The sequence below is a fragment of the Corythoichthys intestinalis genome, chromosome 19 (assembly GCF_030265065.1).
Source record: "Corythoichthys intestinalis isolate RoL2023-P3 chromosome 19, ASM3026506v1, whole genome shotgun sequence".
NCBI classification, from domain to species: Eukaryota; Metazoa; Chordata; class Actinopteri; order Syngnathiformes; family Syngnathidae; genus Corythoichthys; species Corythoichthys intestinalis.
The window spans coordinates 5,817,879-5,833,859 of record NC_080413.1 but is presented as its reverse complement, the minus strand read 5'-3'; the positions used below and the strand labels follow the sequence as shown (position 1 = coordinate 5,833,859).

At 38.2% G+C, this 15,981-nt stretch overlaps 1 protein-coding gene across 2 annotated transcripts in view; it reads left to right on the top strand.

The window, feature by feature from the left end:
• fbxo25 (F-box protein 25) overlaps positions 1-15,981 on the top strand; it is a 36,751-nt gene that overhangs the window by 18,071 nt on the left and 2,699 nt on the right. For both annotated transcript variants that reach the window (XM_057823173.1, XM_057823174.1), the window contains exons 3-9: positions 2,630-2,733; positions 2,809-2,858; positions 4,988-5,080; positions 5,165-5,258; positions 5,331-5,515; positions 10,097-10,279; positions 13,649-13,795. In XM_057823173.1, the coding sequence (XP_057679156.1) occupies positions 2,630-2,733; positions 2,809-2,858; positions 4,988-5,080; positions 5,165-5,258; positions 5,331-5,515; positions 10,097-10,279; positions 13,649-13,795 (856 nt within the window). The remainder of the gene's footprint in view (positions 1-2,629; positions 2,734-2,808; positions 2,859-4,987; positions 5,081-5,164; positions 5,259-5,330; positions 5,516-10,096; positions 10,280-13,648; positions 13,796-15,981) is intronic.

Here is a 15,981-nt window from a genome sequence, read left to right as displayed (position 1 = left end):
ATTCAGACACCGACAGATAGTACGGGGTGACACCGTTGTACCTTCGGACTGCAGGACAGCTTGAACTTGTTTGGATGGTAGTCGAGGTTCGTTATCCACCATCCACGCAATCTTTCGTCGAAATCTCTCGTCAATTTTTTTTTCCGACCACATCTAGGGAGGTTAGCCACAGTGCCATGGGCTTTCCACTTATTGATGACACTGCACACGTTAGACACAGGAACATTCAGGTCTTTGGAGATGGACTTGTAGCCTTGAGATTGCCCATGCTTCTTCACAATTTTGCTTCTCAAGTCCTCAGACAGTCTTTTTGTCTTCTGTCTTTTCACCATGCTCAATGTGGTACACTCAGGACAGAGGTTGAGTCAACTTTCATCCATTTTAACTGGCTGCAAGTGTGATTTAGTAATTGCCACAATCTATTATGTGCCACAAGTAAGTAACAGGTGCTGTTAATTACACAAATTAGAACTATCACATGATTTTTCAAAAGGGGGGGGCAATACTTTTGACTGGCCGATTTTTGGAGTTTTGTGTAAAATGATAATGATTTAAATACATATATATAAATAAAGCAAAATAAATGAAGATATTACTACCAAAGCATTTGTAATTGGAATCATTTTCTGGGAGAAATTGAGCATTATCTGACAGAATTGTGGAGGTGCCAATACTTTAGCCAGCACTTTATATGATATCTATAAGAACACAAACTGTGATTAAAACATAATCATAATGATAATGAATACGTTTAAGTACCGCCCTCAGTTGTTCGTTTTTGTTCATTTCTCAATATCCTTCAAATTCCGAACCGAAAGACTGAAATCTTGGGCTTTTTTGGTGTTAGATTACGACTCTGCGTTGTCTAAAAATACATCATGACGTTGACTCAGGTTTAGAGTAAATGAATCCGTTTCAAGGATCGGCTTTATGAAAAGAACATTCCACTGAGGTCATATGCACTCGGAGGAGTTTTGGCCCAAAGGTGTGCCGCCAACTGCTAAAGATTCCTGCTGTTTGTGAGCTCTTAATCTCAGTCAGGAGCTGTTATTTGGCATTTGGCCAGTTAGCACGCACTGCTCATCTTCATATGCAAAATCTATTTAGAAAAGGGGTCCCCAACCTTTCTTGCACCACGGACCGGTGTGATTTGGGTCTTTTTTTCACGGACCGGTGTTCTGTCAATTTTGCACCCTTATAAAATTCTGCTCCCAAAGCTTTTGTGGCGGCGAAAAAAAGCCCTCTTTTATATTCAGTTGGACTCTCAATGATATCCAACGGTGCTAAAAAAACATTTACATCATAAACATACACATGCAACACGAAAATGACGTAAATTAATGCTTAACGACATGGCGAAGTCGAAGAATTACAATGGTATCTGACTGCCACTGTTACTGTTTCTGATGTAAAAAAAAACAACTTTAGTAAGGGGGCAGTGTAAATAAATTATAGAATTAAGATTTGTTAATAACGAAAAAATTTAAAGCGTTCGTTGGCTGTCACCGAGTAGCATTTGCGATCGCTACACAAAATATAAATTCCCCCCAAGAACGGTCAGAGACTTAGGACTACCAGAGGATATAATATATAGGAAAGACTGGGCTGGTGGTAAAGGATAGCTTGTTGAAACAGGAGAATGTCATTGTCAGTCGCGGAAGAAAAAGGTGCTGATAAAAAAGCTAAAGCTATGCTAAGGTCGGCTCGTTTTTTTCATCTTTTTCAGCCCTCGACACTCAAGCCATCTCTTTAACTGAACATTTTTATGTACTTCCACATCTTTGCAAGTGAATTTGGCACTAGGGACATGATTTTCAGAGAGAATTGGTAGGTTTAGCTTTGTAAACATCTCCTTCGTACACAATTTCCATTCATTTCCTATTGGGGACTAACGGTCGCGTATCCTCCCTTAGCAACAGTAGCTAATGTCATAAATATTAATGAGCAGAAGTGACATGTTGCTTGCGGTACGCCATTATGGTGGAAGATTTTGGTAGCAACTTGTTCGTTCCCCATTTATTTATTTTTTTAAACATTGACACAGTTTTAAGACGATATCCTGATTCTTGGCATGAGGGTATCGATAACCTTTTAGGATGCATCGTATAAGGATATATCACCATTTCGATATTTTGTCACACTCCTAATACTTATAAACATAAACATCCATTTGTTCACCTACTGGTGAAGTAAAAACATGCAATAAATTAACTCCATAATAAAATATGAATTTTTAAAAATGTTTGTCAGAGTTGAGAAAAGATCATCTAAAAAGAAGAAATCATTTCCGAGAAAAAAAGTGTATTCGCCATAAAAACAGTCAGGAAAAGAAGTGCCATTAATATTTTGTAAGAATTTACCAGAAGAATGAAACCTTTTTCTTATCAAGGCATACTTTGTTTCCATGAAAGAGTCATTATGTTGATAACATAATGAGTTTTTTCTTTTGCGCGTGTTCTTGAATGCAGCCGTAGAAAATGCTTGTATTCTAAGAAGTGAATATATTCAATTATTTTTTTGCAATTTTATGATTTTCAGAAAGAGGGCAATTTGTGCTACCTGCCTAAAGGTTTTACGTCATTTCTTCTTTGAAATCGAAATACAAACGAACCGTTTTCACTTTTGACAGATTTACCTGCGACGACAAAGAAAATCTATTCGTGGAGGACATTTGTGAGCTTGCTAGCGTCAAAAGGCGGAAGAACATCTACAATCACAACACCAAATCTCAGTGTGAGTTATTACAACAGTCTTTTATTATGTAAACCCTTCGTAGCCCGCGGCCAATCTTTTTCTGCTTGGCTCTAGTTGTTTTCAGGGATAAATGGATCTACGTGCAGAAAGGCAGCACAAAGGAGGTGAGTGATGGAGGCCTTGTTCACATGATTTATCTATGTTATCATGGGGATGCTTTGCAATGGAAAACCTCATGGTTGCAGAAAAAAAGTGGGGTTTCGACAAAAATTCATTACCAACGACAAAAATGTTTAAATGTTCAAAATTTATCTGGTCTTTTTTTTTTTTGTGTCCAATTCACATTACCGTATTTTCCGGAGTATAAGTCGCACCAGCCAAAAAATGCCCAACGAAGAGAAAAAAAACATATATAAGTCGCACCGGAGTATAAGTCACATTTTTGGGGGAAATATACTTGATAAAATCCAACACATAGAACTGATATGTCAGTTTGAAAGGCAATTTAACCCTTTAACACCTAAGCCTATCTTGGCCGAATTTGCTGCATGCATTTGATGTTGCCTTTATATTTCAAAGAAAAAATTGTTTACAATGGCCAAGTTGGGTCCGTTTTTTTTAGGACACCTTGAACTTCATGTCCAAACTGTTATTTTCTTCACTGACCAATTATAATCCACATTTTGGACCCAAAAAGACAAAAAACATTTTTTTTTCAAAATTTGTAATGTTGACGTCCCATTGACAACCAAACATGCTCAACCAACCGTTTTGAAGCTTGATAATATTTATTCAACTTGTTAGGATAAACATTCAATAGAAAAAAATAAGATTGAATAGTTTTATGTTTGACAATTCAACACAAACAGCAGGTATGGTCATAGGCGTTTTTGGCCTATACTCACCCCAAGTATTCGACCACAATTGAAAAACACACAAGCAACAAATGTGCACACAGGCTGTCTCCTCTGTCACTCGGCTACTCTGTGTGAGAGTGTATACAGTGATATGAAAAGTGTTTGAACCTTTTTGAATTTCTTATCTTGCATAAAATCACCATCAAATGTGATCTATCTTTGTCAAAACACAAAGATTAGTTGAAGCAGACAGTTTTTTCATCTGTATGATTTTGACAAAGATCAGGTCTCATTTGATGGTGATTTTATGCAGACGTGTGAAATTCCAAAAGGTTCAGATACTTTTTCATACCACTGTACATGTGCTATCTTCCTGTTCTACGCTTCCTGTGCTAAAATAAAAGCATGCATCACGAAGGGGGGGGGGGGGGGGGGGGAAGTTGTGAATCGCGTAAGTCTGATCCGTCATAACTTGGGAACTTGCCTGGTACACCAGACTCACCGCTGTTCCAGCTATTGAGTCTGGCCACCATTCACGCGGATACAATTTCCAGGGCAGAGCAAGCCACAGCAAACAGACAGCGGAGTGGACCAATCAGCGACGGGCAGACGTGACGTTAGTAAAATGACGAAGGAAGGACGAGGGACTTGCGCGCGGAAGTAAACATACGAAAAGAGCGGAGTTTAGCGCGAGACAGACTGTTGTCAATGACTCGTGTCGATGTGTTTTTGGTCATTTAAAACGGATTTTACCGTGGATTGGAACATATTCTCGGCTCTCCCGTTCACCATCTGTGTTGGAGACGACTTTCGACGCACAAGAGTGACGTTGCTCGTTAAGAACACGTCACGCAAATAATCGAATCTGATTTGTCGATTGATTTTGTACCTGCTCGAGAGGCCGTTAATGGGCTGGTTCCCACTGACTATACTCTCAGTGTTTGAAAAATACAGGGAAAATAGTCTGGCAGAGCCAGGCAACTTGGGGACTACCTAAACGTTGGCAGCACAAACTACTTGTTTCACAGCACAAACATAGCATAAATTAATGGCACCATTTTGGGTCCATTTTGCAATAAATGGGGGGGGCATGACGTCATCACTCGAAGACAGCACAAACAACATAAACAATTGACACCATTTTTAGCCATTTTTTATCAAAATGGGGAGCTGGTTGACTTCAGATTGACCTATAAAAAGAATTGTAAATATCTATTAAAAGATAGCCGCACGAATGAAACTTTTTACAGCACAAACGATTGACATAATTTTTACATGAATTTGCGTCTGATGGGGTGCTACCTTAACGGAGATGTTAACAAGTGACCTAAAAATGCCATCAAATTAATAGGAAGTTAACCAAAGCATCCCCACGCAATTTCTTTTCTTAAAAGTAAAATGGCAATTGAACACACTGAAGTTGTTATTGCGTGCAGCGTCATGGATATTGCACCCTTGGCGAAGCGTTGAACCGCCTGGACTTTTCCAGCGCCATCCACGACTTGAGGAGGTTCAACTACGTGGCAAAAGTGAGCCGGCGGCTGTGTCTTGATTTTTTTTTTTTTTTTTTTTTTTGCCTGTTCGTTCATCTTGACATTTTCTCTGCACTTTAGCTTTTTCAGTTAATTGCCAGATCCCAGCTGACATCCTTGAGCGGAGCCGCCCAGAAGAATTATTTTAACATTTTAGAAAAGATTGTACGAAAAGGTGAGAATTGCACTTAGATGTTTGTCGCTTTTTCTGGTCCATGGAGTGACTTGTTTTGTCTGTCGGCGCCAGTTGTGGAGGACCACTACAACCCGCGGCTGGTCAAGGAGCTCCTGCAAGATTTGAGCGCGACGCTACACAGTCTGACGCTGCACGTGGGCCGATGCGTACTGGTGGGCAACGTCAGTGTGTGGCTGTGCCGGCTGGAGAATATTCTCAAGTGGCAGCAGCAGCTCAATGACCTGCAGATTCCCAAGGTATGTGGTAGTTTGCTAACCCGGCACGTCAGTTTGACTGTTCCATATATCTGCTATGTATACCTGGGAGCAGTGTTGGGAATAACGCCGTTATAAATAACGCCGTTATTTTATCAGTAACGGGGTAATCTAACTAATTACTTTTTCCGCCGTTACAACGTCGTTACCGTTACTGACGGTCAAAAGCGGTGCGTTACTTACTTTAAATAACTTGAAGAGACTACCAGCCGTTGCGAGTCTACTCTGCTCTGTTTATTTGTCATCCAAGACTTTGGGTGCGTTCAGGTTCATGGCAATGAAAATGGTTAACACACATAGCCTACCTTTGCAAGAACGATGGAGTTGCCGTTTGATACGGTCATAATGTGCAGGTCCTGCACCCATCCGCAACAAAACTGGTCATAGCTTTGTAGCGATTTGTAATTTTGGAATCGCTGATGAGTTTACTAACATAACACCAAACAATCAATACAGCAGAATGTCCATTTCGCGTAATTGTGGAAGCCCGTCGACTAGAGGCGTGCGAAATTTCCGATTCTTAGATTATTCGCAATTCGGCCGTGGAAGATTCGAGAACGATTCACAAACATCCAAATTTAGATTATTGAATTATACCAGGTAAAACAGAAGTAAAACACAGTCAGCGCGGTCTTTGGGACGCAATGAGGAACGGACCGAGAGTAAAGATCATGTTCAACTCATGCCGCTAGATATAAAAACAATCATACCTGACTGCGGCCGACAGCCGCTACAAACAACGCCCAGTTGCTAGTTGCTACAAACATACGGTTACAGTAGACATCATATATATGTAGAACTAGATGCAAAATGACAGACAACGGCGGTGTTAGAACATGTATCATTGAACCGAGATGCGAACTGACAGACTTTCCGGCGTTAGTAAACAGCCGCCATCTTAAAGCAGTACTAAAGCAGTGACTTCTCTGGAAGGCTCTGTTGTGGCGAACCTAATTAACTTTTTATCTAAAATACTCCTAAATCGGCAGAATCTTGTCTTGAATCTATCTTTAAATAATGAAATAGTTTTAACACTTTGACAAAAGTAGACAGAAGGGAAATTATGGAATAACTGGAGCAATTTTAACAACTATAACAGTTGATTCACAACATTAAATTAATTGAATATAGTTTAAAGCTGCTGATGCAGAATGGGGACTGGAGTATTTTATTTACTGTTATTTTTGTATATTTGTTTACTGTTATATGCTAACTTGATACTGAAATAGTAGTTTGGTTTAGCCTGAGAGGATTTTTGAACAATTTTGGAACTAATGTTTTGTTTACTGTTATATGCTAACTTGATACTGAAATAGTAGTTTGGTTTAGCCTGAGAGGATTTTTGAACAATTTTGGAACTAATGTACAAAACATTTAAAAAAAAAAAAAAAAAAAAAAAAGGGGGGGGGTGCATCAATAATCGTTTTATATAATCGAATCGGAGCCTCTGAATCGTAATCAAATCGTTAGGTGACCAAAGATTCCCAGCTCTACCGTCGACATCTTTATTCCATTTGTCTTCGGCTTGCTCGTAAGGGTCAACATTGTTCACATCCTTAAGTTTGATCACATATCTGTTCTTCGTCTTAGTAACGAGTTTGTCTCTTTACCGAACTGGCTAGTTAAAGTTTAATGTCATTGTCAAATCTCACGTGATCCCCCATTCTGTGACGTAAACGCTCGCGCCTAAGCGCACGTACTTCAGAGCCGGTTGTTTATATGTGAATTGTCTCGCCCTATGTTTGTATATGTGTATTTGTTGTTAATAGAGTTTGTTTGGAAGAGAAAAAAAAGAAAAAAAAAACTTCAGAGCCGGTGTTTTCACACACAAACCGGAACAGCGCGTGCGGCAAACACACACATGCGAAACAGATGAAGAGGGATATGATGGCAGAGCATTCGAGGAAAATTTGTCCTTTACAAGGTGGAGATATAAACACTATTTCAAGTTGGTCGAAATTAAAGGAAAGAGCGTCTGTGTAAAGTGTAATTTATGTCCCGGGGCAAAGCTTTTGTCAACATCTGTGGTAAGCAATTCAAATCTTTTTATTTTTGTTGCACTTCAAGTGTTGGATAAATCTGTTGCCGGTGAGGTGCAATAAATATTACAAGGTTCTATAACACAACTACCTGTCTGTTCTTCTCTATTCAACTGACTTGAATACTGCTCAGAAAATTTCAAATTCTTTGACATACAACAACTTCTTTTTAAAGTAATGGAAATAGTTACTTTCCCTGGTAACTATTTACTTTTACTATTGAGTAATTCAGTTACTAACTCAGTTACTTTTTGGAAGAAGTAGTGAGTAACTATAACTAATTACTTATTTAAAGTAACGTGCCCAACACTGCCTGGGAGACATCCAATGGAGACCTGAAATTTTTTTTAATATTTTAAAATTTTTTCTAATGTATTCAGATTATGAGGAGTGACTGCATTAGGGCTGTAGCTGTTGATTATTTCAGTAGTCTATTAATCTATCAACTAATTACAGTGGTATCTCGACATATGATCGCTTCGACACACGATCTTTTCGACATCCGACGTAAAATTTGACACGCCATTTGTTTCTACATCCGACGACATGCTCGAAATACGACAACATGACAGCACCGCAAAAGAACCCATGGTGGATTTTCTTGAGTGAGAAATCAACAGGGGTTTCAAGAAAAGTTGGTGAAACAAGGAAAAAAGTGACGCTTACCTTTGAAATGAAGATGCAAGTTATAGAAAAATATGAGCGTGGGGTGCGCATCCGTGAACTGGCTCAACAATACAGCTCCACGGTCTTCTGTTCACCAGTCTTTATAAGTTAAGATGACAATTATTATTGTGGTAACATTGCCAAGGAAATCACCAGCTTCATCACATTTTTATCATTTATTTTAGAAATTATCCAACACAAAACGCCTATTGTCCGCCGCAGTTGACTGTGCTCTCAAGAAAACAAAAGTATTATCTAAACCGCACTGACCTCTCTCACTGTGACGTCAGCCTCGCGGTGCGTTCAGGTACAGCAAAAAAAAGTCCGCCACATTAGAATCCGATTCGTTACATTATTTACAGGATTAATTATTAATTATTCTTATTATTATATTATTCCGATTTTTATTTATAACTTATTTGTTTTGCTATGTATAATTGTCATTTGTAATAGTACCAGCAGTATTTATTGAGGATTTAGTGTAGGTTTTTGGGCTGTGGAACGAATTAATGGAATCCTGCTCGACATACGACCATTTCGACTTACAAACAAGGTCCTGAAACGAATTGACTTTGTATGTAGAGGTACCGCTGTAATTCAAATAGGGCTGCAGCTATCGATTATTTTAGTAGTCGATTAATCGATGAACCATTAGTTTGAATAATCGAGTAATCGGATAAGGAACATGAAAAATTAAATTACCTGAACTGAGCCTCAAACGGTATTAAAAAATATATAAATTAGGATCTATGTACAGCAAAAGAACAATTGGCTAACTTACATAGCAAAAGTCCGCTAGTTTAAATGATAAAAAATGCTAACTTTTTTTACAATGCTCTTAACAAATGGTTCAGACTCATATTCCACAAAAATAGGCTAAAAATACCTATAAACTAAATAACGAATGCATTAAAAAAAAACATTAGCTCAAACAAAAACGTAGCTTATGTTGGTCTTAACAGGGAGTAGCTGGATTCAGCTATGTGAAATGAGGCAGACTAGAAGGCAGTGTATCCACCCGAATCAATAAAACGAAATGCAAACACTTTCAAAATAAACCATTAAAACGCCACTTAAATTTAACGAATACTCGAAGCAGCAAAATTTAATTCGAATCTTTTTTTTTCTAATCGAATACTCGAGTTAATCGATTAATCGTTGTAGCACTAAATTCAAATAATCGATTAATCAGATTAGGGACATTTAATGTGTTGCAGAATAAGTTTTAGAAGTTTTAACACAAAGGCTTGATAAGACTGCACTTTCAAAAGAGCATTAAATGCGAATACTAAATAAAATTCCTGTGTTGTTCTTCAAATGATGCAGATTTGCACTTTCATTTTAAAAATAAATTAAAATACCTGAGCTCAAGGATCTCAGTACAACAACAAAAACAATTGGCTAACTTGCATAGCAAAAGTCCGATAGCTTAAACGCTATGAAATACTACTTTTTTTTTTTTTTTTAACAATGCCGTTAACAAATCGTTCAAACACATATTCCCACAAAAATGGCTTCATATATCCATAAACTAAATTACGAACGCATAAAAAAACATGAGCTCAAACAATCTTACCTTACCTAAATCTTATGTTGGTCTACACAGGGAGCAGCTGGATTCAGCCTTGTTTAATAAAGTATGTCATATTCACTGTTGCCACTCAAGGGCAGTGTATCCACCCAAATCAATGTAACTAAATGCGAACACTTTGAAAACAAACCACTGTAATAAAACGAATACTCGAAGCAGCAAAATTTAGTTTGAAGCTTTTTTTCTAATCGAATTACTCGAGTTAATCAATTAATCGTTGCAGTACAACTATGCATTTAAAACCAGTCTCAACTCTTATCTCCGCAGCAAATGTGCCCTGGCATGTCGATAAGCGACCTGCCGCTGTACATGCAGAACAAGATCCTGTACAACCTTTCAGACGCCTGTGACATCATCAACCTGGGACAGGCCACACCCACGCTGCACATCCTCAGCGAGAACCGCACACTTTGGAAGCGGCTGTGCCATTTCCACTTCTCCGACAAGCAGGTTAGGCATAGAAACCTGTAGGTACCTCACGATATGATACGATTTGCGATACAAGGCTCACGATAACAATGATAAGGCGATGCAACAATTATGGAAACATGCGTCAGGAAGTCATTCTACAGTAAAACAAGTTCTTATTATCATTTTGCTGTGAATTGGAATGAGCTTATCAGTTGTAGACGTCCAATCAGTTTGAAGTGGGAGGGTTGGCAGCGAATGAACGTATCACAGCCAATAGATTGGAAATCTATGGCTGTCAGTGGCAGCCAATTCCAAAAATGTGTTCATTTTGGGGCATTTCACGACATTTTTGTTGATTTTCAGTCTCCTCCTTTTCATTTTGGGACTTTTACGGGTCACTGACGGTTTAATTTTGGACCATTTAAAGGTCACTTCCTGTTGATTTTGGGTTACTGTAAAGAAAGTGACTCGAGTATGTGACTCAAAATCAACAGAAAGTAACCTGTAAAGCCCTAAAATGAACAGGAAGGCTAGCTTCTTACAACAGGTCTTCATGCACAATTTCGATTTTTTTTTTTAATGTCATATCTGTGTTTTTGGCGTGCCTGCTCAGACCGCCTTTGTCCATTGAGCCTGTTCAAGTATTACGCATGCGGACTAATTAGCAGTCCAACACGCGCTGAGCAAACTGACCTACATGCGATGGAGCATCAAAACAAATAACTAAACATTCTGATTGTGTCATTCGAGGGTGATCATATTTTGATTTACAGAAAGAGGACACAATAACAGACATTAATATTCCCCGTTTAGTCTTATATTCAAATTTTATATGGACTGATAGAATGCAGGCACACACAAAAGCCTGTGTGCGCCAGTTTGCCCGAACTCGACCATGTAAGCAATACTGAAATATTGCTCATTTGTAGTGGTGGGAATCTTTGGATTCGGTTACGATTACGATTCAGAGGCTACGATTCAATTATAAATCGATTATTGATGACCCCTCCCAAGCTATTAGCTGCTTTTAATGTTTCGTACATTAGTGACAAAAATTGTACAAAAATCCTCTCAGGCTTAAATAAACGACTATTTCAGTATCAAGTTAACAGTTCAAAACAGTAAATAGAATACTCAAGTCCCCATTCTGTATCAGCAGCCTACATTCAATTAATTTAATGTTGTGAATCAACCGTTAAAGTTGGTAGAATTTATTCCATAATTTCCCTTCTGTCTGCTTTCGACAAGTTTTAAAACTGTTTAAAAATAGATTCAAGTCAAGATTTTGCCGATTTAGGAGTATTTTAGATAAAAAGTTAATTAGGTTCACTGCAACCTTCAAGGGAAGTCTACTGCTTTAAGATGGTGGATGTTTACTAACGCCGGCAAGTCTGTCATTTCATATCTAGTTTTCTACACATGTGCTGCTAACGCCACCCAGTCTGTCATTTCGCATCTAGTTCTTAATACATGTGATATCTACCATTGCATTAAGTGGACGTAGTTTGTAGCGGCTGTCGGCAGCACTCAGATATTATTGTTTTTTTATCCAGCGGCATGAGTTGAGCACTGTCATTACCCGGGTAATGACAAGCATGATGTTTACTCTCGGTCAGTTCCTCATTGCGTCCCGACGACCGTGCTGACTGTTTTAGTTTCGCTTTACTTGTTTGTGAATCTTTCTCGAATCTTCTACGGCCGAATTGCGAATAATCTAAGGATCGTAAAATTTTGCACTCCTCTACTCATTTGATGCACAAAAACAAAGAAATTTTCTTCATTTATTATTTTATGAGTGTGGTCAAGCCCGCCGCCTGCGTAAAAGCCGAGTTCAAGCTATGCGCTAACGGTAATGCATAGCTACGTCGGTGCCGTCCTGCCTGCCGCTCTCGTTCTTTGATGACGTAATTGCTGCATGAATTCCGATTTGGGAGACTTGACAGTTCAGACCGCCGCCACATTCTGGAAAAATGTGGCCCAGATCGGATTTAAACCATTTACGAAAGTGACCTAGATCGGATTTGAAATGGTCCACTTTTATGCGACCTGTCCCAAGTCAGGAAAACACGAAAAATCGGATTTGTGCATCAAGACCTGCGTTATGAACATAGCAGAAGTGACCTGTAAATGCCCAAAAGATTTGGTCTGGTTTCGGTGCCATTGACGGCACTAGACGTCCAATCCAGTCAAAATCAATTGGATGTCTAGCGTCGTCAATGGCAGCCAATAAGCTAACATGGACAATATTCTAATAGAAGATTTTGAGAGCAACCTGTTGGTTCTTTTTTTTTTTTTTTTTTTAACCAGAATCGCAATATGTCACCTTTTCAAGATGCAGGTAGTCCCCAGTTAACATACGAGTTCCGTTCCTGTGCTGGCGATGTAACCTGGATTTCTGTGTAAATCGGAATTACCCTTACGTACCTCTGAACACCCTCTTAATTTAAAAAAATATTAGGGCTGTCAAAATTATCGCATTAACGGGCGTCAATTAATTTTTTTAATTAATCACGTTAAAATATTTGACGCAATTAACGCAGATGCCCCACTCACAGATTTAAATGACGGTACAGTGAAACGCTCACTTGTTAATTGTGTTTTATGGCGTTTTGCCCCCCTCTGCTTGCGCTTGGGTGCGACTGATTTTACAGGCTTCAGCACCCATGAGCATTGTGTAAGTAATTATTGACATCAACAATGGAGGGCTACTAGTTTATTTTTTGGTTGAAAATTTTACAAATTTCGTTAAAACGAAAACATTAAGAGGGGTTTTAATATAAAATTTCTATAAATTGTACTAACATTTTTCTTTTAAGAACTACAAGTCTTTCTATCCATGGATCGCTTTAAGAGAATGTTAATAATGTTAATGCCATCTTGTTGATTTATTGTTATAATAAACAAATACAGTCCTTATGTACCGTATGTTGAATGTATATATCCATCTTGTGTCTTATCTTTCCATTCCAACAATAATTTACAGAAAAATATGGCATATTTTATAGATGGTTTGAATTGCGATTAATTGCGATTAATTACGATTAATTTTTAAGCTGTAATTAACTCGATTAAAAATTTTAATCATTTGACAGCCCTAAAAAATATATATACAAAAACATGTATTTTACATAATATTGATAAAATTGAGTAAAAAAAAAAATAAGTGAAAAGTACGCAATTGGCGATAAAATGGCGGACACGACACTGTTACTAGACTGAAAAAAAAATTGGGGGGTGACTTCAGACAAAATGGTGGCCGAAACACCAGTGTTGTAAAGTTGAAAACACGTAAGTCAGGTCTGTCGTAACCCGGGGACTACCTGTATTGTCACACCCCTAAAGCAGGTTGTTTTTCATTCATTCAAATTCACCGCAGCCTTAAAGTGCCTTTCTGTGTGATTCTTTTAGCACACGTCTCGGAATTTGGTTCTCACTAAAAGCGATAGCGTGGACTGGAAGCTGATGTACTTCACCCTGCAAAAGCGTTACCCCATGAAGGAGCAGTACGGCGACACGTTGCACTTCTGCAAGCATTGTAGCATTCTCTTCTGGAAGGTAAATCATCTGTGAGCAGTCGTTAATTCCTTTTTGAAATGTATATTTGCAGCATAATGGACTGACCCTAACTAGGGCTGGGCGATATGGCCTTAAGTACGTATCACGGTAAATCGAGCAGATTTACCTCGATAACGATAAATGACGATAAATTCGCCCAAGCAGACTGTTATATAATTTGAAAACTTGAATGAATGCATGGAATACAAATTAACCGTTTCTCGTTAAATTTATTTACCAGCTTTCAATTTAACAATTGCACACGCAGTCTAAACATTAAGGTTATATTAAAAAAAATTGTAAACAATAAGAATTCTAGTGTGAACATTTATAACAGCTTGTATGACTTGAAAAATGTACAATATAAAAATTTGACGACTGTGCAAACATGTCATTGTAACACAAATGACTTGCAGCTTTAACAGTACACTTCAGACAACTTATTGGTAGTGGCTGCTGTGACATAATTATTCAACACAAGTGTTTACGTCAAGGTTTCAGGTTTTTTTTTTCCATAAGCTGTATTGCTCTGATGCCAATGAAACATTTAAGATTTTATGATGGCAGAATAAAGCAAACACATACAGGAAAAATAGCTGTGGCCATTAATCTGTCATATTATATATAGGCTTCACTGTTGGATTATACTTTATGCTGAGTGCTTTACCATCATGAAAGCCTTCAGAGAAATCACACAGAGATACCAAATAACACGACGTAATGATTGCTAGATGAAGTGTGTGCCCTGTCCACTCATTAATTTCAGCCGTTTCGACAAGGTTAGAGGCTTAGAGCCGCTATCCGACTCCATCACGTTCATTTGTAGCGTTAGCCGCTACCGTTAACCGCTAGCGTTAGCTTGTGGCTTGGCTACCAGAAGAAAGCAATGAAAGCATCCTCTCCTGAAATCGTGAGAACCTGGGAGGACAGCGGGTGAAAGCCAATCTGGAACCCGCCAAGAGTTTACTTAATGTCGGGTGAAAGTTTGGCGAAGCTCCCTTAAGCCCGACTCCATCACGTTTGCTTGTAGCGTTAGCCGCTAGTGTTAGCCTACCGGGCTTCTGTTTGTTTGGCTTCCTGAAAACCACGTGACTCCATACGTAAGCACACTGACTGCTTTCTTAAAGGGGAATGAACATAGCCGAACAACACAGAGTCAAAGAGGTATGAAAAGACTATATTTTCTTGTTTTATTAAATTACCGAATTTACAGACATGGTCAAAATTACGTCGGTCATCGTGAAGAATTTCGGTAACGGTAAATTTTCGGTTTACCGCCCTGCTTTAACCCTAACTGAAAGAGGTCATTGCGAATGAGTTTATGAAATAGTCTATATTTTAGGGAAATATGAACTGAACGTAGTGTAAAGTATTTTGATTTTGTGAACGAAATTTCAGTTCTTGTATGGAAAATCGTAAGAAGGTTCAAAGGTTTGCAAACTCATTTTTGTAACTGAACTTCGGTCAAAATTTCCAGTTCCAAGCTATGAACTTTTAAACTTTCACAGAAAATGGAACTTTCCAAATACTGGAATTTTTAGTATTTAACCCTTTAACACCTCAGCCTATTTTGGCCGAATTTGCTTGCATTTTATGTTGCCTTTATATTTCAAAGAAAAAATTGTTTACAATGGCCAGGTTGGGTCCCTTTTTTCAGGACACCTTGAACTTCATGTCCAAACTGTTGTTTTTTTCTTCACTGACAAATTATAATCCACATTTGAGGATATCTCTGTGAAGTTAAGTGTTGTACCCATCACCTTATCAAAAGTATATACATACATGCAATCAAGCTTCTCGAACACACATCTACATAAAAATTGAAAAGATCATAGTGAAGAAAAAAATATATATCATTGAAAAAAAGTATTTTAAAAAATATTGACAAGTAGTTCAGTTCAAATTTTTGGTAGTAGTAGTAGTCTCACCCCACATACTGATATGCAAAAACTTTTCCTTGTCGTCCGAAATCTGGGTTCTTTGAAGTCCCAATATCCCCGTAAATTGTAACTTTTTTCGTAGTTTGTAAACAACTGCTGAATATTCCGAGGTAATAAATTTCTTATAGCTTTGAACATTATTTGTGCTGTTTGGTATTGTACGATATCCGAAAGCTTGAGCAATTTTGACTTATGAAATAGTGTGTTTGTATGATCCTGATAACCAGCTTTGTGTATGATCCGTAA